Source organism: Harpia harpyja, chromosome 1, assembly GCF_026419915.1.
Source record: "Harpia harpyja isolate bHarHar1 chromosome 1, bHarHar1 primary haplotype, whole genome shotgun sequence".
NCBI classification, from domain to species: Eukaryota; Metazoa; Chordata; class Aves; order Accipitriformes; family Accipitridae; genus Harpia; species Harpia harpyja.
In genome coordinates, this window is record NC_068940.1 from 101,464,056 (window position 1) to 101,490,401 (window position 26,346).

The window sequence follows — 26,346 nt, forward strand, 5'->3', positions numbered from 1 at the left end:
TTTCCCTTTGGCTTTCCTAGGTTTAGCAGTTTTATTGAAAGAAAAATATTTCATAATACTTGTTGACATTATCTGAAATAAAAATGCATTTCTTTATAAGGAGCACTAAGGGTGCTAACAGATGGAAAAGATATGTGGTGACACGACATTCGTTTCTGTTCTGTTTTTTTTCCTGTCTAAATCCATTTTAGATGGATAATGACAAACTGTAGTTAACATGCAAGAACTACTTTTCTTGCATGCCATCAATTAATTTGGGTATTATTAATAAAATTCTACCTAATCTGTTCTAGGTCAGCGTCTTGCATAAAAGCAGGTTATTTATATTACTTTAGGTACTGCCGTTCCTTTCATGTCCTGATCCTTCTAGTTTAAGCTTAAATGCTTGTTGGGGGAAGCAGTAGGGAAATACACTGATATTGTTGCTTGTAGGTTGTTCATTGCCTTTTGCAAACAGAAGTTCAGGCGAAATTGGAGGACGGATGCCTTTCTCAGGGAATCCTGTAACATGCACCTGAGCGACAGACAGGGTTTGGTTTTTTTGTGATATTGGTGGGATCAGAAGTATTTCAAAAGCATAAGAATGAATGGAGATATTTTCCATGTAATCTACAGGAAGACTTGTGTTTGCTATTAGGTCTAAAAACATGACTAAATTTGATTTGAGACAAGATTACTGAGCTTTATTTGATGAGAAAGCATGAGATGTTCTGAGTTGACATGCATTTTGATAGATGTAAGATCTGGAAACCTCTCGATGCTGTGTGAGTGGGGTTTAGTTTGTCTTAAATAAATTGATATAATAGGTAAGAGCTGAATATTTGCATCCTTTTTAGAGTATCCTAACTGAATTAACAGTGAATAAAAGCAATGGTTAGAGCTCTTTATGATCCATTGTATGCAGACTGTACTTGCTGGGTATAAAAATAATTTTTTTAGTAAAAACTTTAGTATTAGATCATTCCATTGTTTGTATACCTGCACTGTGTGTGGCTGAGTATTAAGACAGGCAGCACAGTCTGCACCTGCACTTAATATATCCAGTGAGAATATTTAACATAAGCAGACAAATGCATTTTGAAAGAATCTTTACAATCTTACTGTGGTAAGACTCCGGCAGACTGCGAAGTTTCAAAAGGAAATCTTTGAAAATGACTCTTAATTAATGGTGCTAAAATTACAAAAATCTGTTCAGAGAGACCAAAACTTCCACCAAGTTCCAAGTACTTGGCAGCTGTTTCTCATGCACGATGACTCAGATCTGCTGAATTTCATGTACAGGATCTTGAAATCACCAGACATGAGAATTACAGTCCTTACCATTGTATTGCCACCTCTATTCAGAACAGAGTAGCAGGCAAACCCTGCAACATACGAAAGAGCAAGTAGCTGGATAATTCTTAATTCTTGAAAAAGACATGAGCTTGGTGCTGTTGTGGGTAAAAAATTATGGGCATCATGGCTGTTAGAAGATTGGAGGAGTTAAAACTTGCCATAGCCGTCGTCATGGAGAAACAAATCTTGTGTTTGGATGTGAGTGGATGCTTACACTACCCGTCAAGAAAAAAGAGTGTTTGAGGCAGTAGCATATTTTGATGCAGTTTTGTTTACTTAGAGGAAAGAGAAGTGTGGACAAATACAGTGTTTGATGGTGTAGGTGCACTCATGAAACTCTTGCAAAGGTTAGAGGATTTGTGATTTTGACAATGCCAGTGGTCTCTCAACTGTTAGTGTTGCCATTTCATTCTCCTTGCCTGTAAAAATAGAACATGTGAAAGCATTCAGTGGTCTTGATAAGCATTATTTAGCAAATTCATTGAAGAGCCTCACACTAACTGTTGTCTGGGGGTATCATAAGAATATAGCCATTACCAAGTCTGGAGCCAGGTAGATACACAGAACTAGCTGGGGTTGGAAACATGCAGATGGCTCTACTTGTAGCTGCTGGTGCTCCCAAAGATTTGTCTGATTTGGTTCCAGAAAAGGTTTTAAAAAAAATTGCAAGTACTGAAATTCTGGTATGTTGTTTTGCATCATTTTGATGGTGAACATGGCTAAATGCATTGGTAACAAATGTGTAAAGGATGTAGTTTGTGCAAAACTGCAAATACATAATGCGTCAGAAGGTCATAATTGCATCAAATATTTTTGTACTTCTGAAATGTGTGTCATGGTTAAGGTCTGCATGTAACATGTTTTGTGTTACAGGACTAAAACTATAAACTGCAAGTCAAGACGACGAGACTACCTATCAGTGGGAAGGTAGTTCTTGAGAAATAAGAACCTGTAGCAGTTTTTGATACTGTATGCTGCTGAGTTAATGTGACAGATATTTGAGTAAAAGTAATTTTTGCTTCCAGAATTTATAGATGTCTAAACAGTCAGTTTGAAAAGTAAAAAGGGGAAAGATCTGAAAGCCTTTTATATGATTTTTACTCTGTTATTCGAACTGTCTCCAAACCTGAACAGTCCATACATGTAGATCAGGCAACCTGGTTTTGTACTTTTAACATCAAACTCAGATTTTCTCACGTAATGGTATCACAAAAAGGTACGCAGAAGTACATTGCAGTGTAGTAGCCTTAGCCTCAATACTTCAGTCTGTAACTGGCTGTAGCAGAGCTGTGACTCCATGGGTATTTTATCGGCACATGTGAAAAGTTTATTATTTCATGTGCCTGCAACTGTTAATGATAATGAATCCTCCTAGTTTGGTCTGTGGCTGCTGTTACCCTCCGTCTTTCTTGTCAATCTACTGAGGATGTTCCCAAATGGGTAACAAGTTGGGAAGCAGATTTCATGGTCTTGCTTGTAAGGCTCTGTTTCAGCTAGGATAGTTTTCATCTGCTTTATCTTTTACAAGAGCAGTTCCAGACTCAAACGGAGCAACTATAAATAACTTCAGGGAAGAGCAGAGAAAATGCTGAAGGCAGTCGCTTTGGCCAGACCAGCCTCATCACCCAACAGCGTAGCTTCAGGCTCCTGGATCTGGTGGTCTTCTGCAAAATTGAGTTGAGGTTAAGATTTTCCAGCAGTGCGCTGGCATTCCTCTTAAAGTAATTATGCCCCTTTGATTCAGGTAGACTGTTCTGATGAGTGTCTGCCAGCAGGACATCCTATCTGCCTTTTCTCGGTCTCCCATGGAAAGTAATTTTGCTCCAGTATCGGCCTGGGAACCCACCTAGTACAGGTAACTGTGCAAGGGCAGTTGAAGTTGAAAATACAGATAAACCAAACTGCACGTTTACTTATGTGGTGGGTTGATACTGGCTGGACACCAGATGCCCACCAAAGCCGCTCTATCACTCCCCCTCCTCAGCTGGGCAGGGGAGAGAAAATATAACCAGAGGCTTGGGGGTCGAGATAAGGGCAGGGAGAGATCACTCAACCGATTACCATCATGGGCAAAACAGACTTGACTTGGGGAAATTAGCTTAATTTATTACCAAATAGGAGCAGGATAATGAGAAATAAAACCAAACCTTAAGAACACCTTCCCCCCAGGCTCAATTTCACTCCTGATTTTCTCCACCTCCCCGCAGCAGCGCAGGGGGACGGGGAATGGGGGTTACGATCAGTTCATCACACATCGCCTCTGCCGTTCCTTCCTCCTCAGGGGGAGGACTCCTCACTCGTCCCCTGCTCTGGCGTGGGGTCCTCTCTCCACGGGCTGCAGGTGGAGATCTGCTCCCCCGTGGACCTCCCTGGGCTGCAGGGGGACAGCCTGCCTCACCATGGTCTTCCCCACGGGCTGCAGGGGAATCTCTGCTCCGGCGCCTGGAGCACCTCCTCCCCCTCCTTCTGCACTGACCTGGGGGTCTGCAGGGCTGGTGCTCTCACATCTTCTCACTCCTCTCTCCGACTGCAGTTTCTGTGCCTGCCGCCACATTTTTCCCCTTCTTAAGTATGTTGTCACAGAGGTGCTACCACCATGGCTGATGGGCTCGGCCTTGGCCAGTGGCGGGTCCATCTTGGAGCCGGCTGGCCTTGGCTCTGTCGGACACAGGGGAAGCTTCCAGCAGCTTCTCACAGAAGCCACCCCTGTAACCACCCCGCTGCCAAAACCTTGCCACACAAAGCCAATGCAGGTTAAAAGTACTAATTCAGTTGGCCTTTAAATTGTTAGAACCGTGCAATGCAAATTTGTTTTGACATGTGATATTTTACTCAAAACCTGTCTCGGGACAGCCTTTTTTTTCTTTAAGGGCTCTGCATTCATCAGTTGGTTTCCTTTGCATTAGCTTACTTTTTGTCAGTAGTGATTGTACTCTAGAACGAAAGGAAAGATGAATCTACAACATTAGGTACAAATAATCTTTAAAAGGCTCCTATTTGCATTTCTTTGGGTAGTGTAGGAAATCTTTGACAAATCTCCCTTTCCCCGGAGTACTGGAAAAGTTGAGATAAGAATCGTGGAGCGGAGGCTAGGTTCTTTTTATGCTTTTTCTCCAACATCCCTGATCTCAAAGGCTATAATATTTTTTTATTTCAGGTGTTTAGTGCTCTGAGTGGTAACTGTATAAAATACAGATGTGAAAAAAGTTTCAGCTCTGAACATGTTACATCCTGGGTGAATGAGTAATGCTGAGTAAATGAATAATGTGGTTTAGATCCTTACCGTTTAAAGGAGATGTAAGGTGGGAAGTTGCAGTGTTTTGGTTTTAAATGTAAGCTGGGTCACTTCTCTTTGACATAGTAATTTATGAAAAGATTATTATACTTTATAAATTACAAGTATTAAGATACACACTTTTCTTTGATTGTACCGGGAGACTAATAGGCAATATCAATTATATTTTTGAGATCTTTTAATAATGAAACTGAAGGTTGAGCAAGTTTTATAATGAGATTGTAATTAAAGTCTGGTTCTGTAGATGTTAAACAAAAACGGTTTCCTACAGTCTTTCACTTCTCTCTGTTTCTAAAAGGTCAGTTTTTTTTTTTACCTTTGCATCACTTGTGATGTTTGTGTTGCACATCTTTTCCATACGTCAGGGTCCTTCTGCCTTTAATATACACATATCTAATATAATAAGTAAATAGGAAGAAAGTACATGTTGAGTTCTTTTTTTATAATGTCCAAAAGGAAATGTTGTGGAGGGCAAGTGCAGAAAGTGTTTGCACCTGTTACTGATTGCTCAATTACAAAATTCTCCTAAGAATCTTTTAAATCGGAATCAGTTTGAAGTCACGAGTCAATATGATAGTGAGTTTCCTATGTTAGGCCTGTAGAGTTTAGAGCTATTGAAATTAATTCTAGCGAGCCGGCATCTGCCTCGCTTCCAGAGCCATATTGTTCATTTTATCCAGACTTGGATGTAGAATTTTCTCAACTCTTAGAAGTAATAAAGGCTACATTGAAAAGTAGTGTTCAGAGAGGGGAAAAAAAACCCTTTCCTTGTAGATCTTTCTGTGAAGTGATTCTTTCTTACTTGCTTGCTGTGGTTCCCTTCGTACAGGGCTACTAGCTGAACCTTAGGTATTCTAGCTTATACTTAAGCGTAGTTAAGCTTTTACAGCTGTGCTTACGGTTCAGAAATAGTGGGAGCATGTGCTTTTGCACACCTGTTAAAAAGATTCTTGAAAAGACTGTAACAGCTTTCACTTGTGAAACTGTCCTGTGAACATTAGTTCGTTTCTAGCCGTGCTGACGGCAGCACTAATTGAACCTCTTTATAAATCATTCCTGTACCATCTTCTAGGGTAAGGCTGTGGACAGATGTTCATTTAACAAGACATCTGTGCTGGTTTAGGATGTTACTGTATCCCAGATGTTACACCGCTTTTTAAGGTTATTGGCCCTGTTTTATATATTTAGTACCATCATTTTGCTCAGCAGTTTGCAAAGTGTAGGCAGGAGGTAGTTTCTCCCCGAACGATCTAGAGGTTTAAGGATTTGAGAAAGAGGGGAAGCTCTGGAGTGGTTTGTGTGAACACATTCTCATAAGCCTGAAACAAAATGCACTGGGTTAGTAAGGTAGTTTTGATGAATGGTCTGAACAAATTGTCACCTGATTTTGTTGGTAGCAACTTGCGGAGAACTTGCAGAAACTGGTGTCTGGCAGTAACTTCTAGGTAATGATAAACTAGCAGCCTGGCAGTGACAGGCATCTGAGGATAGGAGCTTTGTCAGTTATTTCATGTTGTCCCAGGAGATGTTGGCCCATGGCCTTATTCCTGATAACTTTGTGGAAAGAATGAGTAAGATCCAAGATGTACTTTTGATTTACAGTATACTTGTCAGGTTATGGTGCTATTGCTATTGCCTTTAAAAAAACCAAAAACAAAAACAAAAAAGACCCAAACATGCAAAAAATGTCATGTATTTAAAAAAAAAAAAAATCTGATTACTGGCAGGTGAATAAGACACTTTTGCATTTTCTCCCAGCATTGTGCATCCGTGCTGCTCTCCATGCAATTCAGCAGAAGCCACTCAGGTGCCTGTTGATCTTGCTGTGTTAGTAAAGTCGGTGAGGCTTTGAGAGAGCCTCAGCGAGGCTTTCCCCCAATGCAGAGGGAGTACCTAATGGTCTGCTGAGCCCTGCAAAAGGTTTTTCTGGGCTCTTTTTCCTGTGGGCTAAATTTAATTAGTTGCTTACCCAGAGAAGAATTACGAGATTTTTGTTTACTATGGTGTATTTAATGATGGAGATTAATGAAAGGCATTAGCTAAGAAAGCTAATTGATAACAAATTTAGGAGTAGGTCACAAAGGATTTTGATAAATGACTCCATTTTATGCAAATATGAGTAAAATTATTGTAGACAGTAATTATATTCAACTGGAGTCCTATATACATAAAAAAGTGTACTTTTGTCTTTTGTTGACTTCGTTTCATGAAATGCTGCAGGTGCTTTAAACACTTAAAGAAGTTATATTTCTCTCAGTGGGTCTGTTCTTTTAAACGTAAATAGATGTGCTTTTGTTTTTTCCTTCTAGATTGAAGTCCATTGTAGGAAAAAGGCAAGCGAGAAAGCCAATCGCAGAAACCTTGGCAGCAGTTCAGCCTGCGTACCAAGGCCACTGCCTGTTGTACTGACTAATATTTATTGTTTTCTTGTAGAGTCTGTATTGGTCAGGCTCTGCCTGTACATTTTGTTCTTGGTTTGTAAGCTGTAGGAGACGTGGCTCATCTGTGTTTGGTACTTCTGCTGTCACGAACTGATGGGGTTTCTGCAATGATATGTAAAAGCATGATGTAGTTACCCCTCCTAGTAAGAAAGTTTGGGATTGAGCTTCCAGATCTAGAGCAGAACTGAGGTTGCAGTGTTCAATATAGCAATTGAACTATTGTTCAGTACTGTCTGGCTTTGTGTGAGCGAAGGGGAATAGTCACGGGCTGTTGTTCTGTAATTGTTTTAAGGCAGCAAAAGCTGGCCCCGCCACTGTCTTGCCCCAGCAGCCTTTTTGCATCCTCCTTCAGAAGAGGAAGTCAAGTCCCTGAAGAATAACACAGCACAGGTTGCTTTTCCCACTTTATTTAAGGGGGAGTGGAATAAGTAAATAGAAAAATAAAAAATTTACAGGGTTTGTCAGTGGAAAAATCTAGTGTTAGGCAAACCAGCCAAAAGCTTTATGTATAAAACTATTAAATAAAATGTATAAACTTAATTCAAATAACATCAAGCAATCCATTGTTATTACAAATGTTGATTGCAACGATTAGGTATGCTATATGGCGTTCTCATATGGCACTTTCTGTGGAAACTATGAAATCTCTTGTGATGGTTATGCAATGAATGTAACCAGCAAAAATAAGTTAACAATACAGTCCAGTATTTTTTCCACCACGTCTTCAGTTTTATTTAAAACCTGCATGATTGAAGTCTTTTTGTAGAATATTTGGGGGAGGGGAATGGCAAGAAAACACCAGACGTGGTTATATCTTTTGCGGAAAGAAGCAATTATGTTTAATTAATTGAAACCTCTGATTTTTCTTAGTATTAAATAGGTTGCTAAAATACGGTAGGGAGTTCAAGGAGCGGATACTGCTCTTGTTTAAACAAAATGTTTAAAAAGGTTTTGTGAGGTACTTTGGTGTTTAATACATGAAATGTAGTTTTAATAGAAAATCCAAAGCCGTATGTAAATTATTAAATAAACAATCATCATCTTCCACTATCCAGTGACCTTCACCTACAGGGTTGTGTTAGAGAATACTGACATGGGGTACTTGTGAAGAAAGCAGAATTACCTTTTATGTTTGTGATGATTTCAAAGTAATCCTGGTTTAGTACAAACTTGTAACTTTGCATTGCAGACGGATAGTTGGTAGAAGAATAATTGGGATAGGATTTAGAAATAATCCCTGGTCTTAGCTGGTTGTGTTCCGTAAAGCTTTTGAGCATTCCTGCACCAAGGGAAGTGATTTCACTTACCTGTATTCCCATCCGTTCACCTGGTGCTGGCTGATGTGCTGGGATGTTGTGGAGAACTACAAGAAATGTAATATTTAAATGCACTTGTGTTCTTGCCAGCTGCATTGTTTTTGTAAGTGTTAGAAGAGCGTTATGTCTTTCTTGATGTATCTCAATCTTGTTGGAAGAGCCTATTCCATCCAATGAGTATGACGTTCCATTTGCTCTACTCCCTACTCTTCATTACAGGTGGGAATAAATCTGTGTGATGATCTCAGATGCTGCTGTGAGAATCATTTGTGGCCTTCCCATTTCCAAAACGTGTCCACCTTCCAGCCAGTTCACCGATTGCCGTACGCGTAGATGGGCTGATACGGTGGCTGAAGGGAGGAGTATGGGACAGTTTCTTCGGGTCGCTGTGCAGTTTATTCTGGCTTAAATATTTGTGAAACATGTTTTAAGAAACTGCACTGGAAGCTTGTAAGGTGGCAAATAACTGAAGGGGATGCTGGCTTCTCTCTCGTCTGAGAAGGGTATTACTTACTTTGTGTGTTACATGTATGCTGTCACTGCTTACAGAGAAGCAGGCTAGGGGAAAGATAACCTTGTATCCTTAGGGTTTCCACTCTGCCTACGTTTTTCAGCATTGACCTGAACAAATTTCATAGGGATGTCACGAAAAGTCCTTCTGTCTTTCATCTCTTCTCACTTTGCTCTTCACCTCAGCTCCTTTGTAAATGGAGTGTGTTTTTTCAGGCTTTGGTCTGAGCCTCGTTTTTTATTCTTCTTTTCCTCCTTTGCAGAGACAAAACTGGTCCCAACACAGTTTGACAGGGTCTTCTTGTTAGGTAGTCCAAGGCAGTCACTCTTCTTGTAGCAGGAGAACAACACATGTAGACTCAAAAGATGGTTCCAGTTCTGTGCATGTTACCCTCTTTGATCCATGAGAACCAAAGGCGTTGCATGATAGAGTTTATTTCATAGCCAATGTAGCAGATCTAGTTCTGTGGAAGTAGTTTGGATAGATTTAAGTATTATAACAGACTGTGCAAAAAAAGGAAATACTGGTTTTGGAATGATTTAATCACTTAAAAAAAAAACAAACCCCAAACCTTTTCACCCCCAACATAGACTAAGCCCAAACCTTTCAGAATCCTCTGTGAAAGAGGAACTGGAGCGGTTTTGTTGGGGGGGGGGGGGGCAAGCAGGGTGCCTGTGTGCTGGCCTGCGTGGCATCCCGATTCAAGGCATGTTGGTTGGGTGAATGGTTGCCTGGGAGCTCTGGGACTTTGGAACTGCCGAGATGCCCCAAACCGCTCAGAATTTGTGTACTTGGAATCAGAAGCTCCCAGGGTCTCCTAGGCTTTCTGTGAGCACACCAGGCGGGTTGCCAAGTAGCCTGAAAATTTGGGAGGCGAGGTGCCAAGCTCTTGGCTCCCTTTCAAATGGGCTGCTGAACAGCTGGGAATCTGGATGCTTGGGCTTCTCAACAGCCCACCACGTTAGTTGCTGAAGAGCCAGGCGGGGAAAAAAGGCTGGAATTTGTGGCACAAACCTGTCTGCTTTCCATCAGACCTTGGTTGAAATTGAAACAAATCTGCCAGGTATTTTAGTTTTGATGTGCTGTCCTCATGTGATGACTTTTTTTAATGTGATGACATCTAGTCATCTCTCATAACATTTTATTTTATGTGTCATAATACTTGTTTCACTGAAAATAATACGTGTTTCAATTTAATTGCTCTAGCATCATTATTATTCTGTAGATATTTCTTCCAAGGATGCCGTCCTGGTTTCAGCTGGGATAGAGTTCATTTTCTTCCTAGTAGCTGGTGCAATGCTGTGTTTTGGATTTAGTGTGAGAATAATGTTGATAACACACTGATGTTTTAGTTTTTGCTGAGCCATGTTTATACTAAGTCAAGGCTTTTTTTGCTTCTCACCCCACCCCACCTGCAAGGAGGCTGGGGGGCACAAGAAGTTGGGAGGGGACACAGCCAGGACAGCTGACCCCAGCTGACCAAAGGGATTTTCCATACCATGTGATGTCATGCCCAGTATATAAACTGGGGAGAAAGCTGGCCAGGGGCCGGTGCTTGGGAACTAACTGGGCATTGGTCAGCAGGTGGCAAGCAATTGCGTTGTGCATCACTTGTTTTGTATATTCTAACTCTTCTATCTTTGTTATTATTATTTTCCTTTCCTTTTCTGTCCTGTTAAACTGTCTTGATCTCAACCCACAAATTTTACTTCCCCCTCCCCAATTCCCCCATCCCACTGGGGGGGGCAGGGGGGAGAAGTGCTCAAGCGGCTGTGTGATGTTTAGCTGCCTGCTGGGTTAAACCACAACAGATGCTCTGGATGGATCGGTATCTATTTTATAGTGTTTGTAACTACTGGCCAGATTTTGGATTATGTTCTCTCATATCTATCTATAGTTACCTCCTATGTGGAGCAAACAGAATGCTCATATCTTAAAATCTTGCTAATTTAATGTATTTTTTGATCAGTAAAAGTTTGTTACTGTATTTTTCTTGCAAGAATAATCAGAAAAACTTAAGGGGGCAACTGCTGATTCAAGTGTACATTGTTGAGAACATTACCTAGAACAGGAAAATAGGGGAGGAAACTTCTGGTTTGTACAAGACTCAAATCATGGGTTAGCTTAAACGTTACATAATTTAGTGCTGACATTTATCCCTCAAAATGAAATTATTTAAATCCTAATTTAAATTTTAAACATCAAAATTTAAGAAGTGCTTTCAGTTTAAAAAGAGTTTTCCCTTCTTATGTTTGCAGGCCTCGGAGTAGAGGAAAAACTGCAGTGGAGGATGAAGACAGTATGGATGGTTTGGAGGCAGCAGAAACAGAAAACACTGTGGAAACAGGTAATGAGAGTATAGTGTTGATGCTGTCTGCTTATTGCTTCTGTCTCGGAAATGCATTTAATTATGCAGGGCTTTGGTAGACAAGAAATATTTCTTTCATTTTGTAGTATGAGATGTGTATTTGGGCAGATACAAAAGAAAAATGCCCTGTGTTATTTAAACCTATATTAATTAAAGCTATTTGAACCTATTGCTTTCAAATAGTCTAATGGGAATGCCTTCGTAGTGTAGTTATGTAGAGGCTCTTTTTCTGGTTTTGTAAGTGTGTATCTAACAAAAATAAAACCTGTGAAGTGGTAGCTGCTATTTTTAGAATACCTGCCAAAATACAGTATTACTTATTGACCTGTATCTTCAGCTAACTACAGCAGATTATATACCAAAGGGATAATCGGGATAACCAAACGTTAATGCTTCCTATTGCTGCTTAGGAAACAAGATAAACCTCTGTTCTTGCTTTTGTAAATATTTGTTATGATAGTACCCAAATGCTTCTGTTACCAGAGGGATCTCATTGTACTGGACCGAGTACTGTTGTAACAGTCTGTGATTACTGTTCTGGCAGGTTAAGAGTCTAAAGAGACAAGCAGATGAGCTAACACACAAGATAAAGGCCATGGTGAAGAACTGTCATCTCTTTGCCAGGCACATGTCTGTAGCCATTTGCCTGTTTTTAACCAGGGACTGAGTATGCGTAGAACGATGAAACCTGCCAGGAAGGATGATGCCGTGGCCAATTGGCGGAAGTTTGTTGGTTTGACAGAAATAAGCCTTAAAAATGCATTGAGACATAAGGGTTTATAAATTTAATTAGGTGTAATGAGCGAAGTGGAGGGAAGCACAGAGACACTAACAGCAGAAGCTGGCGGTCAGGCCGGCGATTGCATGGAAATGCCAGCTGAGTTAAGGGAGTTGTCAAATTACTCTCATAGCTGCTAAGTAAAGGAGGTGGAGTTGTGAGGTCCTTAAAGATGGAAGACAAGAATCTGTGCTTAGTGTAGATTTATAGGGAGAAAAAGTAGAGGACCTCAAAAGAGCCATTTTACAGCAGCATCTTACATAGACCATACAGGAATATGGTTGCAGTAGTGAAAGCTTATAAAAGAGGAGGCTGAAATTACCAAGTGGATGGAGGATGAGTTTCAACTGTATATGCTGGTCTCTTGCTTTGTACTTGCTAGCTGATGAACGGTGGTGAAGGCTTTGTACTCAAGCCTCTAGGCTTTGGGGAGTGTCATGAGTGTTTAGTCACAACTTGTGTTGAATTTAAGTGTTGTTAATGGTTTGTGGAGGGAGTCGAGATTAAAACTTCATACAAGGATGCTGCATCGTTTTATTCTGTCAGTTGTTTTTCTGCCCCTGGTAATAAGCTGCTGGTGGTAGTGAACTTGGTCTTTTCCAGCTTCTACAAGTAGATAATTACCAGTTATTGAAGTCGAAAGTGAAAAAGTTGTAGCAGGTATTTCTCTGTAGAAAAACAGAGTAGGGGGAAGGAAGGCTAGTTGTAATTGTGTCCTGTATTCCATTTATTACTCTTCCTATCCCATGTGCTAGAAAAAGTCTTATGAAAATCAGCAAAGGGGACAGAAAGTGTGATTGTAAGTGGTAAGTTTTGTAAATTTTAAATATGTTTTTTAAAAAAACCCAAACCAAAAAGAAATTCAAGCTTAACCACTGCTGGTACACTACTGTGTAGGGAATTTAGTGATAGATGTATTTTTTTTGGCTTTACATGTCATTATTTACAAAGTTCCTCAACAGAGATCTGAGAGCAGTTTTTACTTCAAAGGAGAGAGGAACACGGATAATTATTTTTGAGACTCCAGAAGTGCATATAGATAAGTCTCTCCATTATCCTTCATCAGAGTCATCCTGGCTGTCACAGAGGACTGATGCTTATTTGTAAAGGTACAGGCAGCAGTGGAACACTGTGCTAGAAATCCTGATAGACAAAGACTCTGCTGGGTCTGCTTCTGGAAGTGATGCACCATCACTTCAGTGCTGAGCCCAAGATGGTTTTGCAAACTGTACTTTTAAGTGGAAAGAAGCCTCGTGAAAATACATAGGTCTGAAATCCCATTTTGACGGGGGAACCAGAATGGACTTGAAAGAGCATTATTGTCTTGAGCAGTTTGATAGAGACAGAATTGCAATTACATTATTTTAAAAGTTGAACACCGTGTGACTTGATAGAGGTTTAATCATCTTAATTGAAAAGGCTGACTGCTTCTAAAACTTCTAAGCGCTTATCTGTGTTAATGATAATAGTGTGGGAGAAGGAGTAACCCCAGTTTCTTGCTCCATGTAAAACTGTGTTAATCAAATTGGAGTATATTTGTGTTCCAGTTTATGAATTTTTACTTTGAATATAACAGCTTTTTTTTTGTTTTCTTGCAAAAAGTAGACTTGCCAACAATTTGCTGTAGTAGTTAGCAAACCAAAACACAATATAGTAATATTACAAAACTTGAAATGAGATCATCTGAACATACAAAAACTCTTGACATGTGACTTCTGACATAGTTTGAGTCTCCGTATTTCTAGCTTCTTTTCCATTGTTTTTTTCACGTGTTGAGTATAATCAGGAATTCTTCTACTGTGTGAGGTTTTTATTTCTTGTTTGTTTGGGTTTGGGAGGTTGTTTCTGTTTTGTTTTATTTATGGAGTTTAGCATTACTGGAGCACTTTTGTGAATTAATTAATTTTCATAAAATGAGAGGAGTCCACATTATAAAAGTTGTAGTCAGTGTAATAAACTCTACTTTTAGGGAAGGGAGCAATGCAGGAGGAATGAGCACTTTCCTCACAGGGAGGGAAAAAGGAGATGCCCCATATAATCCCACCTAGAATAAAGAGGTGTTTTCTAGCTGTCAAATCTTTTATTGGGAAAAAGGCGAGGGAGAATGTAAGTACTAAATATTATACGTTCTTTCCATTTGTAATGTTGACACAAATGTTTGTTAAAAAGAAAAAAAAAAATCTTCCTGAAGTGGCTTTTTTGTAATGCTAAGGAACGGCCATTTTAATGGCAGTCCAGGAAACAAGTTCCTACCCTTAACAAAATTCTGTAATCTCGTATGTAAAAAGAGGCAGAATAGGAAGCAAAGCAGGGTAAGCTGTGTGCCGCTCTGATCATTTCAGTATGGGTCATTATCCCCGCCAACTACAGTGATTTCTGAGCCCTGCCTGTTTTCTGCCAAGTGCTATGTTTGCTTTAGTATAAATGAACGTAGCATTCTTAAGGATGGAAAGGGAGGAGGGATTTGGAATTGGAAAAAAGAAATTTTGGTATTTGGAAAAAAGATCTGTTTGGAGCCAAGTCAACTTTTTTCCTAAAAAATGGTGCTGGCAACTGCTTCTACTGAATTATTAGACTTTCAGCTTCTTGTCAACCTCAGGATAGACTCCTTTCCTTTACCCACCAGCCCTGTCTCTCTTGCTGATTTCTTGGTTTCTGTCTTAGTGACTATTTTGCTTCTCAGTTTTGTATTTGTCTTTCCAGTTCTCTGTTACTGGATCCATTTTTCTTCACTGTGGTTCCCACCAGTTACTTTACACTGGTATTTTTCTATCCAACCAACGTTGAGATTACCCATCCCTCCCATCATTTTAGCACCCACAGCATCACAGAATGGTTGAGGTTGGCAGTGACCTCTGAAGGCCATCTGGTCCAAACCCCCCGCTCAAGCAGGGCCACCCAGAGCCGGTTGCCCAGGACCATGTCCAGATGGCTTTTGAGTATCTCCAAGGACGGAGACTCCACAACCACCCTGGGCAACCTGCTCCAGTGCTCAGGCACCCTCGCAGTAAAAAAGCGTTTCCTGATGGTCAGAGGGAACCTCCTGTCTTGCAGTTTGTGCCCATTGCCTCTGGTCCTGTCAAGACCTTCCAGCCGTCAACACCTTCCAGTTTTCTAGCTATCGATAAAATACAGTTTGTTGTAGAATACTGTGTTTTTCCTGTAGGTCCCCTTGTGTTGTTCCTCTCCATGAGAGGAGTTTTCTTCTGATGAGCAATGGGCAAATCTCTGTAATGGCCAAAGAAACCCCAAACCAAAACACAGAAGTCTGGAAAGCATATGCCTGGGTGCACACACACAGATGCAAATATAAAATATGCTGATCTAAAGAAGGAAATAATGGAAGAAATACCTCTTGGTGAGCTTTCTGTAGGTTTGGTGGCCCTTTACTATTAATGAAGACTTAGCTTCTGCTTCTATTTCCCAACTTCTATTAGTTTAAGCCAGTTTCTGTACTTGGTATTTTCTTGGTTCTGCATTTAAGTTGACTGAAACTGAATTTTGTGTGTTAATTCTTTGATTATTCCCTTTTTTTTTTTTTTTGAGAACACTTGTGAAATATGCTACTTGTCCTAGAGTCTGTAATTCTTCCTGTCTTAGTGTCGCATACAAATGTTGAGATTCAGACTCCAATCTGGGAGAAGGGCAGTGGAATAAGTTTAGTTAACTGCTGAGTCTCTTGGGACCGAAACCCATAGTAAATCCATCGGGTATTCTGTTTACTATCTGTACGAGGTCAACCAATTCTTAAATTAGTACTTAATAACAGACCCTTACCTCCCCATGGTTTCTGGAGGCTTCAGAATTGATAATACATAAAAGAATCTGTATGATATTATCAACCAATAGCTCCTTGCCTGTGTTACTGTCATTAGTAATGTTATTTTCAGACCCAGCAACATTGTCTGGCCAGTTGATTTCTTTCATGTTAACTCCCTGAAGCCTTCCTCTAACCAGCTGCTTTTGTCTCTGGGCAAAGCGCAGAAGAACCAGAAAAAAACAGTTCTCAGTGGAGAAAAGTTATCTGTGTAGAAGCTGGCAGAGAACTTTGGACTAATCCAGAATCTCATCAGCTTTGAAGCAGCCTGAAAAGCACTTTTCTGGAGGAAAAAAATTACTGCAATATCCTACTTACTAGAGAAAATACAGTCACCTTTTGTACCAGTATGAAGCATACTTGAGTAGAACCTCCCACTAAAACAAGTAAAACACACCTAAGAGCAAGTCCTGGTTTGGGTGAATCAATGGCAAAAGCTCTTATCAACTCGTTAACACCAAAGACCTTTTGAAGTCCACTTTGTGCTTTTCTGACAGATACTTTGGTCTCATCACTATACCGCTTATCGCTTCTAAAGTTAATGAAAGGAAGAATTGATACTACTGAGGACATTGCCTGTAGATTAAATTTGTCCATAAATATTTGGGGCAAATATGTGCTTAAAAATGTGCTTAACTATGTTTTAAGGCAATTAATATTCCCTGTGCTCATTATAAAAGGAGTAGTTCCTTCTTTCTTACGCGGCTGATTCCTACCTGTCCAGCCACAGAAAAAATCAGCAGAACTGAAGCATCTTGTTGTTATTATTGCAAGCATCGTATTATTTTTCTTTGTATTCTGGTAATTTGTAATAAGGAAACCAGACACAACAGGATGTTATTTGATATTTGCCTTTAAATCATTACAGGTTTGCTTGATAATAACATTTATCATTATGCATGCTTAAAATGGGCCATTTAGAAAAATCTGATTTTTTTCCTTCTGACTGATATCTCTTGTCTCAGGTGTTTTGAGAGTAGGTGGAATATTTTGTAGTAGGTGGAATCTGTTATTTACAAATAAATTCTAACCTCACTGAGTTTTTAATTGTGGAGGTTGTTTCTGAAATGCAACCTCTTTTTTTTCTTATTTATTCAGTACTGCTTTTGCAGTTTTGGTATCAAACTATGCTTTGTTAAACATAACCAGCAGGTTTTGGAAGTTTTCGAGGACCCAGAATATTCCACCTTCCCATTGCCCTGAAGCTTGACGCTGCTGCTGCTGCTTGCGTTCACATTACCAGTCAAATATATTGAAATAGTAGCATGTATCTTGTGTGCCATACGCTCTTTTCCTCACTGGAAACAGTGCTGTTTTGTGTATGTTTTAGTTCTATGGACCTGTCTTAATTTTTCATAATGCGGTGTTGACACCAACTCTCCAGTTTGGTGGAAGAAATATTAGAGAAATTCAGAACTCAGTCCCACCTAATTAAAATCATAGCATAAACCAGGCTGGCGTTGGAGTCACATAAGCATCCGCCCTAGTAACCCTTTTCTAGGTCAGGTACAAAAAGGAAAAAAGTAGCTGGTAAAATAAACTTACTTAGTGTAATAAAAGAGGTACCCACCTGCAAAGCACTGAAGACTGACCATAGAGAATGAAACGACTCTTAAATTCAGTAGTAATGCATGTAAAAGAACATGCAGGGGAAAATTGCCATCCTAATTTTGTATAAACAAAAATCACTCTTGAACAGCTGTTGCTACCTGAGCAAGCGGTACACCTGTAGTTCTTCTGAGAATTGCATTAGCTTTTGTAACTTGAAGGATATCAAATTCTAAGAATTACTGGCAAAGGGATAAGGGGAAAAAAGCATCAGTGTGTTTTTTGTTACTGTTGCTTTATAAACCCGTGGTATGACTGCATGTTAAATGCCATGTGCAGTTCTGCTTCCCCTTCTCCAAAAGGATGAGCTGTAATTGGGAAAGTACAGAAAAGGCCAACAAGTATGACAAGAAGTAAATAATAGCTTCTGTGTGGGGATCAGTTAAGGTAAAAGACTTCAACCTGATCTGATATGACTGGAGAGGAATTTAGTAGGGTCCTACAAAATGATGAGTGGTATGGAGAAAATGAACAGGGAATGATGATTCATTTTGTTTTGCAACACAAAAGTTAGGGGACATCAGGTCATGTTCAGAGCACAAAGGTAGGTGCATTTGCACTAGGCATCTACTTAAATTATAGAATTCATTGCTAGTGGATGCTTTGGGCATGAAAAATTTACATGGGTTTCAAAAAGACCTGAACAAATTAATGGAAAAAATAATTAGATGAGTGCTGTTGAATACCACCCCTAGTTTGGGAAGTTCCTTGATCACAGATCACTTGGAGCTGGTTATCCATGATATGGTGTCTTGTGTTTAGAATTACCAAAATTATAGTTTAAATGGTCCTACACTGAAAACCTTATTTTTATTTTATAGATGGTACAAAATTTGCACAAAGTTATTTTCTGTATAAAATGTATTTAACAAACAGGAGTTCTATTTGAATGAAAAGTATCAAAATCCACACTGAAATGTACAGAAAACAGTAACTGCGGGCTTTCTTCTCATCTCCATATAACAACTGTCGCAGTAAGTAAAACACCACGGTGCCCTTCAGATAGAAAAAAAATAGATGAGTGGTGGTTTTAAAAGAAAATACATGTGTAGCACTTGCAAAAAAACCCAACAGAACAATTCTGATGTGGTTCTACATTTTGTTGTTTGTTGTTGTGAATAAAATCTTACAATGTTGACTTAAGATGAAGAAAGTATGCGTCTGTCCATGGAGAAATGGTTCTTGCATGTGGTTATTACCATCACACTCAAACTTCTGTATGTTTTTTTTCCCGTTCTCTGCCATGGTTGTGTTTTTAGCAGGCAAGAGTAGATGACTACAAACTCAGTGCAACCCAAGTAATAGCAGTAACTATTAGCAGCCATTGCTTTCTGCATGTCTTTCGGTCTACCTTGGCCTGGCTCGCTGCTGTCTGGAAGGGTTGCAGGTGATCTGCACGGGACTGGTTAGCCACAGCGTGTCCGTTTGTCCCCCTGTGTTCAGCTGCTAAAACCTATATGTACAGAGTTCCAGTACGTGAAAGATTTCTGCACATAAGTAATCACTGTGTGTGCCAGTCTGAATTCCTCAGACAGTAGCAGGAGAGGTGGTGTTTCTATGAAATTGTGTCCGGAACAGTAACAGAATATGAACTCTGACTCGTGGAAACTTGGTTTGTTCCTAAATTGGGGCAGTGAGTGAAACTTTATAATTGTAGTACTAGATATGCATTTTCAATTCATAATTTACATTCCGTTGTTAAGATTCCTTTTCATATTGTTGTTACAATGACCTGGTTTCTTTATTGGTCTAAACTACTAGAAGTAGAGCATTTTGTTGTTGCTTGTACTTCTGTAGACCCCTATGAGGCTGTGTAAAACATCTTGTCCCGTTAGCCGTTTTCTGACACAGCACTACCCCTTCCTTGTGCAAAAATAACAATTGCACCTGCTGGTTAAAAGCATGTTATTCCCTCTTGCAGAACATCTTGGTAAGCAACAGTTGAGACCCCTGAAGTGTCCCTGCTATGTCTGGTGACAGAAACAATCATGAAAATAGGATGCAAAATAAGGCCTTATATATGAATCTGCAAATGAGCTTCACATTTATTAATCATTCATGGCTCCTTCATTCCGAGAAGCTTCCAAGTAGGATGCCATAACCAAGTCTGATGAACGTTCATTAAATACAGTGGAAAGCAGTTAATGTATTGTGCCAGATGCTTCCAAGAACACCTGAGGCAGCGATGAGGGTATCTGCTGTCCCTTTGCTGTTGCCAGTGCTGGACTCCCATCTCCTAGGAGTTTGACTCGTGAGATGCATTACTTCTGTTCTTCCTTAATCTTGTGTTGGAAAACTTTCACAAAGTTGAAGTATGGCATGCACAACTAACATAAACGCTATTTTCATTCTGTTTGGTGAGCACCGTGTTTTCAGTCTTCCAACGGCATATTGAGACACAGTTTGCTTTATTGCAGAGACAGCAGTTGAGATGTTGTTTGTCTCATTTAGTATAATTTGGGTCCCTTCTTTTCTAGAGAAGCAAACAGCAGGGGAAAAAAGCACCATAAGGATGTAAGCTCATATAGTCATAGTGTGTAGTGAAACAATCTGTGTCTTCTCACACAGTCCAGAGTTCTTGAGAATGAGTTAGTGCCTGTGAACTTTGCCTTTCCAGTGTAGTGGGTGCTCATTAATGTATAATGAGATGAAAGCTGGCAAAGAGTAAATGGCTTTTGCTTACTTGAAAGTTTCTGCAGGCACATAATAAAGCAGAGTTCCTTTTGCAAAGTTTAACTAGGTTAAATAAAGTTGCCAAGATGGATCAGAGCAAGGCCACAATTTCTGGTGGTCTTCCTTGAGCAATTCATGCGTGGTTGTCCTGGGCTGTGTTGTGAGTTTTGTTTTCAGCGATTTGGCATCTGCCTGTCTTACAGGTATTTATGTTTTGCGCTCTTCACTGAGGTTGTATTTAGAAATTTGGGGGTTACTGGCATGAAATTATCCTTCAGATCCAACATACTTTGGAAATGCACTACAGACAGTTATGAATGGCTCTGCTGGACGCTGCCTGTTTTGGGAATCCTCATCCAGGAATGATTGCAGAGATTGTTTGTTCAGACGGGCCAAAAACTAAGGGTGGGGGAGTTTGGTTTATTTTGTTTTGTTTTCTGTATGGAGCCATTTACTATTACAAGGGATGTATTCCCAACAAAACTAAATAGTTATTTAGTGTCAAATGATCATCCAGAATTTTTTTTTTCAGGATAGGCTGGTGGAATGGGTTTAACACAAGCCATTTGGCTTTCAGACAGGTAGTCATTTTTGGATGTTTCAGATGTCCAAAAACATTTCAGAGGTATGTTACTGAGCAGCGTAACTGAAATAAGTGAAGTGATTCCAGTTTACACCAGCTCAAATAAATATCTGGCACACCCAGTCATGAACAAGAATTTCTTACTGTTTTTTATTAATTTTGTGTTTCTCTTCAGTATATTTTAGATGCCTTCATTGAGGGTTTAAAATGTTATACATTGTCTTCCTAAATGAGTTCAGTCTAGGTTAAAGAATAATTTTACTTCAATCTCTGTATATGAAATAAGAAAGATTTTCCCTTCTCCATGTGCTCTAGTGCATATATAATTTCGGCATTACAGACCAAGCTGTGCAGTTTTATGTTCTGAGAATTATCCTCTCTTTTATTGTATCGATAAATAAGATTAAAGCTTGTAGCAGGTTTTTGTGCATGCCCATCCGTGTCACAGATTCTTTTACCCATCCATTTCTCCACGTGAATCATTTATACATTGCGGTATTTGACTATATTTTGACATGTTGTGTATTAATTTTTTTAAAAAGTGAATGTATCTTCTGCTTAAATCTTCTAAATAATCTGCTGCTTTACTCTAACTGGTCTTCTTTGAAAGAGCTGTATGTATCGGCCTCTTAGCTCAAACCCATGTTCACTGGTAGTTTTAGGTGGTGTGCGGCCCAGGTGCAGGTCCTCGGTCTGGCTCTGCTGTGGGGACAGATGTAGCAGCCATGGACACTGACAGGAGGAGGCAGTAGTGTCTTAAGCTGGATACGCCAAAGAACATCTGCCAGAGTCCTATGACTTTTATGTTATTTAGGTTTCAAAATCAAAAGTATGGAGGAGTGCGGAAATACCAAATTTTATTGCTCTACAGCCTTGACCCTTTTTCCTGTGCAGTCTGATGTACTTGCAGCGGCGCATTGCCATGTCCTTCTGGCAAATCCCTGACTTACTCTGTGCAAAGGAGGAAAACAAATGGGAAGAGGATTTAAATTGCACAGACAGTGGCAACTTGGTGTTTCACATTCCTGAGCAGACACAGACTTTCTAGGCAAATAGTAGCATTGTCAGCTGTAGATATACATATTTCTGTCTAACAACTAATCTAAATTAAAAGGATGCTACAAAAATTGCTTATATTCCTACAGTTCGGAATGAAGTTTAAGCTGGCATAAACCGTGTTCTTCTTTCCTTCACCTCCTCAACCCTCTGCCAGCATAGAGTTAGTGTAATCAGCAGTGAACTAGTGCAGGGAATTGATCAAAGTTAAAGCTAATCTGGGAGGGGAAAAAAAGGTTTATTATACCCCAGATTAGTGTGCTCACCTTGATGTTTGTTCAGGGATGACACAGCAGGTGCACAAAAGGAGAAGCGGGGAGAATGAGAATGTCTAAAACTGCAACCTCATATGAAAAGGTTGTCATTGAACAATGCTCCCCCTGCCCCATTGCTCATTACTTATTGAACATCTTTAGTTCACAGTGGCACGCTGTGTTGTGGAAATAACTTCATAAGCATTCAATTTCATGTTTTAGCTAGATGTGAAGGGTAATATTTTCCTAATCTTTTAATGATGTTGTGTCTGAGAACATAGTTACATGAGTTAATCTATCTATAAATAAAATGGATGTTTGCAGCACAAGGGAAAGCTTATAGATGTTTTTATAGTCTAAATAAATAATAAATAAATATAATTCTTATTTTTTAAACAGAAGTCAAAGAGCAATCTGCAGAAGAGGATGCCCAAACGGAAGTGGACAGCACCAAGCAGCTAACACCAGTCCTTCAGCACTCGGTATCCGAGGAGTCTGCAAGCTCCACTGCCTCTGTGGGTGTGGAAGCTAAAACCAGGTTAGTGAGCGAGGAGGCAGGTGCTGAGTCGGGGCAGGGCTGGGAGTCAGGTAATGGGGTGCAGAGGGCTTGGGGCACAGGCTTGGCACACACTACTGGTGCTCTGAAGTGCTGGCAACAGCAGCCAGTGCTTGAGACTGATGGCTTAATTGGCGTATAGGGAGATCAAGGTGAAAAGCACATTCCTTGAGTGTTGTCCTCAGACTGTACTGGTAAACCCTTGAATTACAGCATATTAGCAATTTAAATTAAAACAGACATAAGTGATATGAGATAAAATGCGATTACTGAAGCTTTCCTACTGAGAAAACGGTATATTAGCAAATCCATATAAAGTTACTTTTGAAGTTTCAGCTTGTATGTCTATATTTTCAGGAACAAAGTAAAACAAATCTCTTGCCATTTCTATTGTGTTCTTCCTTATTTTAGAATTTATAATACAGAAAATAACGTTGGTGGTTTTTTTTAACTTTTTATTAATATAAATTACCCCAAAAGCAGTGAAAGTATTAATTGCATTATTTGAGGGAAGCCAGAACACACTGTCTGTCTGTGATCACTGTTGAAACAGTGTCACAGAGTTCTAGCAGAGCTTCTTTGTTGAAGCCCTGGTAACAGCTTTTAACCCAGTAGTGGGTCTCTTCTGCTGCAGAGATTGCTGTTACCAGTTACCAGACAGTTACAGGTGTAATTATATTTTGACAGACTGGGAGAGAATCGTTGTCATCATTTTACTTCCTCCTAATCCAACACAGAGCATATTTTCCATGCACAAAAAATTACTTCATCTACTTGCTGCATATATAATTTTCATGTTTTACGTGCTCACAAACTTCTTAGGTTCCAAGAGATACTTCCCTTCTTACAGAGAATTTTGGTTAAATAGACCTTGTGTGTATACCTGAATGAAATACACAGAAATTTCTGTTCTTAGTGGAATTTTCCAAAGCTGGTATTAAGTTGCAGTAAATATGTAGAGCAATTTGAACTGAACAGCTGTTTTGGTTCTTTATTTGACCCTGTTTTGGATCATTTGCAAAAGTTTTAGTGTTGTTTCATCCGCTCTCTGTTCTTCTCAAGGTTACTTTCTTGCTGTTATCATGAATAGTTGATTACAGTACTTTCCCTAGCCATAAACTTGTTTCTTAAAAGCTGGACAACAGCCTCATAAAAAAAAAAAGGGGGGGGGGGGGGGAGAGGAAGATGTCAGGGGTTTTTTTTGGCACTGTGTCTTGAAACCTGGCAGAAGAAAGCCTCTTCTGATCTGTGACTTGTTGATCAATCATCTGTATCATTGTCTACGGTGTGCTGCCACTGCTGCTGTACCATGCAGGGGTAGGAAGACTGGATTCCGGGTGGCTTGACTCTAACCTCTTAGGAGAAAATGCAATGTGTGAAATAACACACACTGATGACGTTCAGTTGTGTAATGGTGGGAGGAAGTATATCAAGATTTTGGTAAGGTGTGACTCCATAGAGACTTTAAACCTGTAACCTGGGGAAGTAGTTTTGAAGCTGATTTCCAAATAATTCATACTCACCAGCTTCATCTCTTTTTTTGTAAGTTTTTCTGTTTTATAGTATAAGTAACTTAATCCAATGGAAATACTTATATTTTTAGAAATAACTTTAGGTAAGTGAGACATAGGAGAATTATGGAAGTATATTATAACAGACAGTGCAGAAATTGCCTAGAACACAGAAAAGAACCAAAGCCTCCACCAGAAGTAGATGCAGGTGTAGGTGGAGCTACTTTTGCATCACTTTTTTCAGAGTTGAATATAAGACAATTCTGTGTTTCTCTCTTTGGTAGTGAAGGTGAAGGAGTTAGGGAAGCACAGGACACAGGGCATAAAATGAAATCTTTTACATGAAATAAATAACTTGCTACTGAAAAATAGTGATTTTGACGTAGTAGGATATATCAGAACTAGATGGGGATTTCAGTAGCTGAGAGATTAGCCAAAGCTTGGCTTGTGTGGTATTTTTCTCTGGATCCCTCCTGAGACTGAGGCTAAATAATAGCATTCAAGAGAAAGGCGAGAGAGAAAATGGTCAATGTTGGAACCTTTCTGAGGTTGGCTATGGGAGTCCAAGAGAACTGTTGACTGCCAGTGAGACTGGAGCAAGGAATTCAATAGCAGATTTGGGATTAGTGCTCAGAAAGCAATGCGCTAAAAACCATTAAAACAAGTAGTATCTGAGCCATACTGGGGTAGGGAGGCTGAAAAGGGTGAGGGGGGTGTGTGTGTATGCTCAGAAGGAATGAGTGAGTTAGTGACCACGTGTGGGGAGGGGCAATAATGTCAAGCAAAGATAAACTGTCAAGCCTGGCAGTGGTAAAAGTAATGCTGCCAGCTCTTACATATCATGAGTATCATGAGTTTTGGAGCCTTTTCCTTTGGTTGTTCCCTTTTTCTTTTTATAAGCCTTGTGAGAAGCTTCTGTCAGCCCAGGACTTATGGCTGAGTGGAATCCAGCTTCTTCGAAAGGAATCTGCTCCCTTGGTTTGTGCTGCCTGCAGAGAGCAGGGGAAGTGCAGCCCATGAGGCAGGCAAGCAGCCAGAAACAGGCTGCGACGTACAGCAGAGCCCACTTCTACCTTCCTCCTCTGTTTCCCACATTGTCAACTCCAAGCATTAAAAGCTAACAAGAATGGCCTAGAAACACAATTTCATAGAAGAACAAAACACCTTTGATTCATTTTACTTTCCGTCTACTTTCAGAGACTGTAAATTGCATTAATTGCACCTTTTCAGTCCTTTTGCCATAATCATGAAGAGAGAACATTCCTAAATAAGTAGAAGCTGAGATTTGCACACAGCTTTTTTGATTTTGGTACTTTGGTCTGCTAAATATCTGCTCTTGTGAGACTGTCACTAAAACTACAAAAAAACCCCTGGTAACACACCTCCCTGCTTTCCTGCTTCATGTGTAATTGGACAAAGCACATAATTTTCATTCCAGACCAATTGCACTATTCCCCCTTATTTTGTTGGTGCTGCTAAAATTAAATTTGGAGTCTGGAGATGGAGAGCTGGGGTGCTTTATTCCACCGAAAAGAAGTGGTTGGTGAACATCTGTTGATTATGTGAACAAAGAACACGGTGAGAAAGTAGCAATGAACTTTTTTATATTTGTTCCTTATCTTTTTTTTTTTTTTTTAATCTTCAAAGAAAGCGTATTACAAAACTTGTAACACTCAGTGGAAAAAGAAATTGTGGAGTGGCAGAGAGATTAGATAATGTGGACAGAATAATACTGTGGTGATGGAAGGAGAAGCTGTATCTTTAGGCAGGAGGGAGTTAGGTAAAATATTTAATATTAAAAATATGTTTAAAAAATTGTTAAAGTTCAAAGTCAAGTACATATTTTAGGAGATACCAGTATTAAGATTCATCTTGAAATTCTGATTATTTCTTTTCTTGCACGTGTATTACGATACAGTTTGTAGTCTTACATGAATGTTTTTCTACAAGAATTCTTTCTGCAGAGAATGGACCTTATGCATGAAATGGGGCACTTGAAATCATTGCAGAGTTTTGCCTTTACTTTTTCAGATCTACATCCATGTAAGCATTTACAATATCTTCCTCTGAAGTCAATGATTGACTTCTACATCTGCAAAGTAGAGATAGCATTCCTTCGTGTTGCAAAAATAAATTATTTAATAATAGTGAAGTAATATTTCAGCCTTATAACAATGACCAGTCTAGCCCAGAGTGAAATTACTGATTTGGCTTGCAGGGCCCAATTTTAATGTTGTCAGTAGG

At 39.6% G+C, this 26,346-nt stretch overlaps 1 protein-coding gene across 16 annotated transcripts in view; it reads left to right on the forward strand.

Annotated features, from left to right (window-relative positions):
• KMT2C (lysine methyltransferase 2C) overlaps nt 1-26,346 on the forward strand; it is a 201,057-nt gene that overhangs the window by 40,261 nt on the left and 134,450 nt on the right. For all 16 annotated transcript variants that reach the window (XM_052807044.1, XM_052806979.1, XM_052807007.1 and 13 more), the window contains 2 exons: nt 11,157-11,245; nt 22,435-22,573. In XM_052807044.1, coding sequence (XP_052663004.1) covers nt 11,157-11,245; nt 22,435-22,573 — 228 coding nt within the window. The remainder of the gene's footprint in view (nt 1-11,156; nt 11,246-22,434; nt 22,574-26,346) is intronic.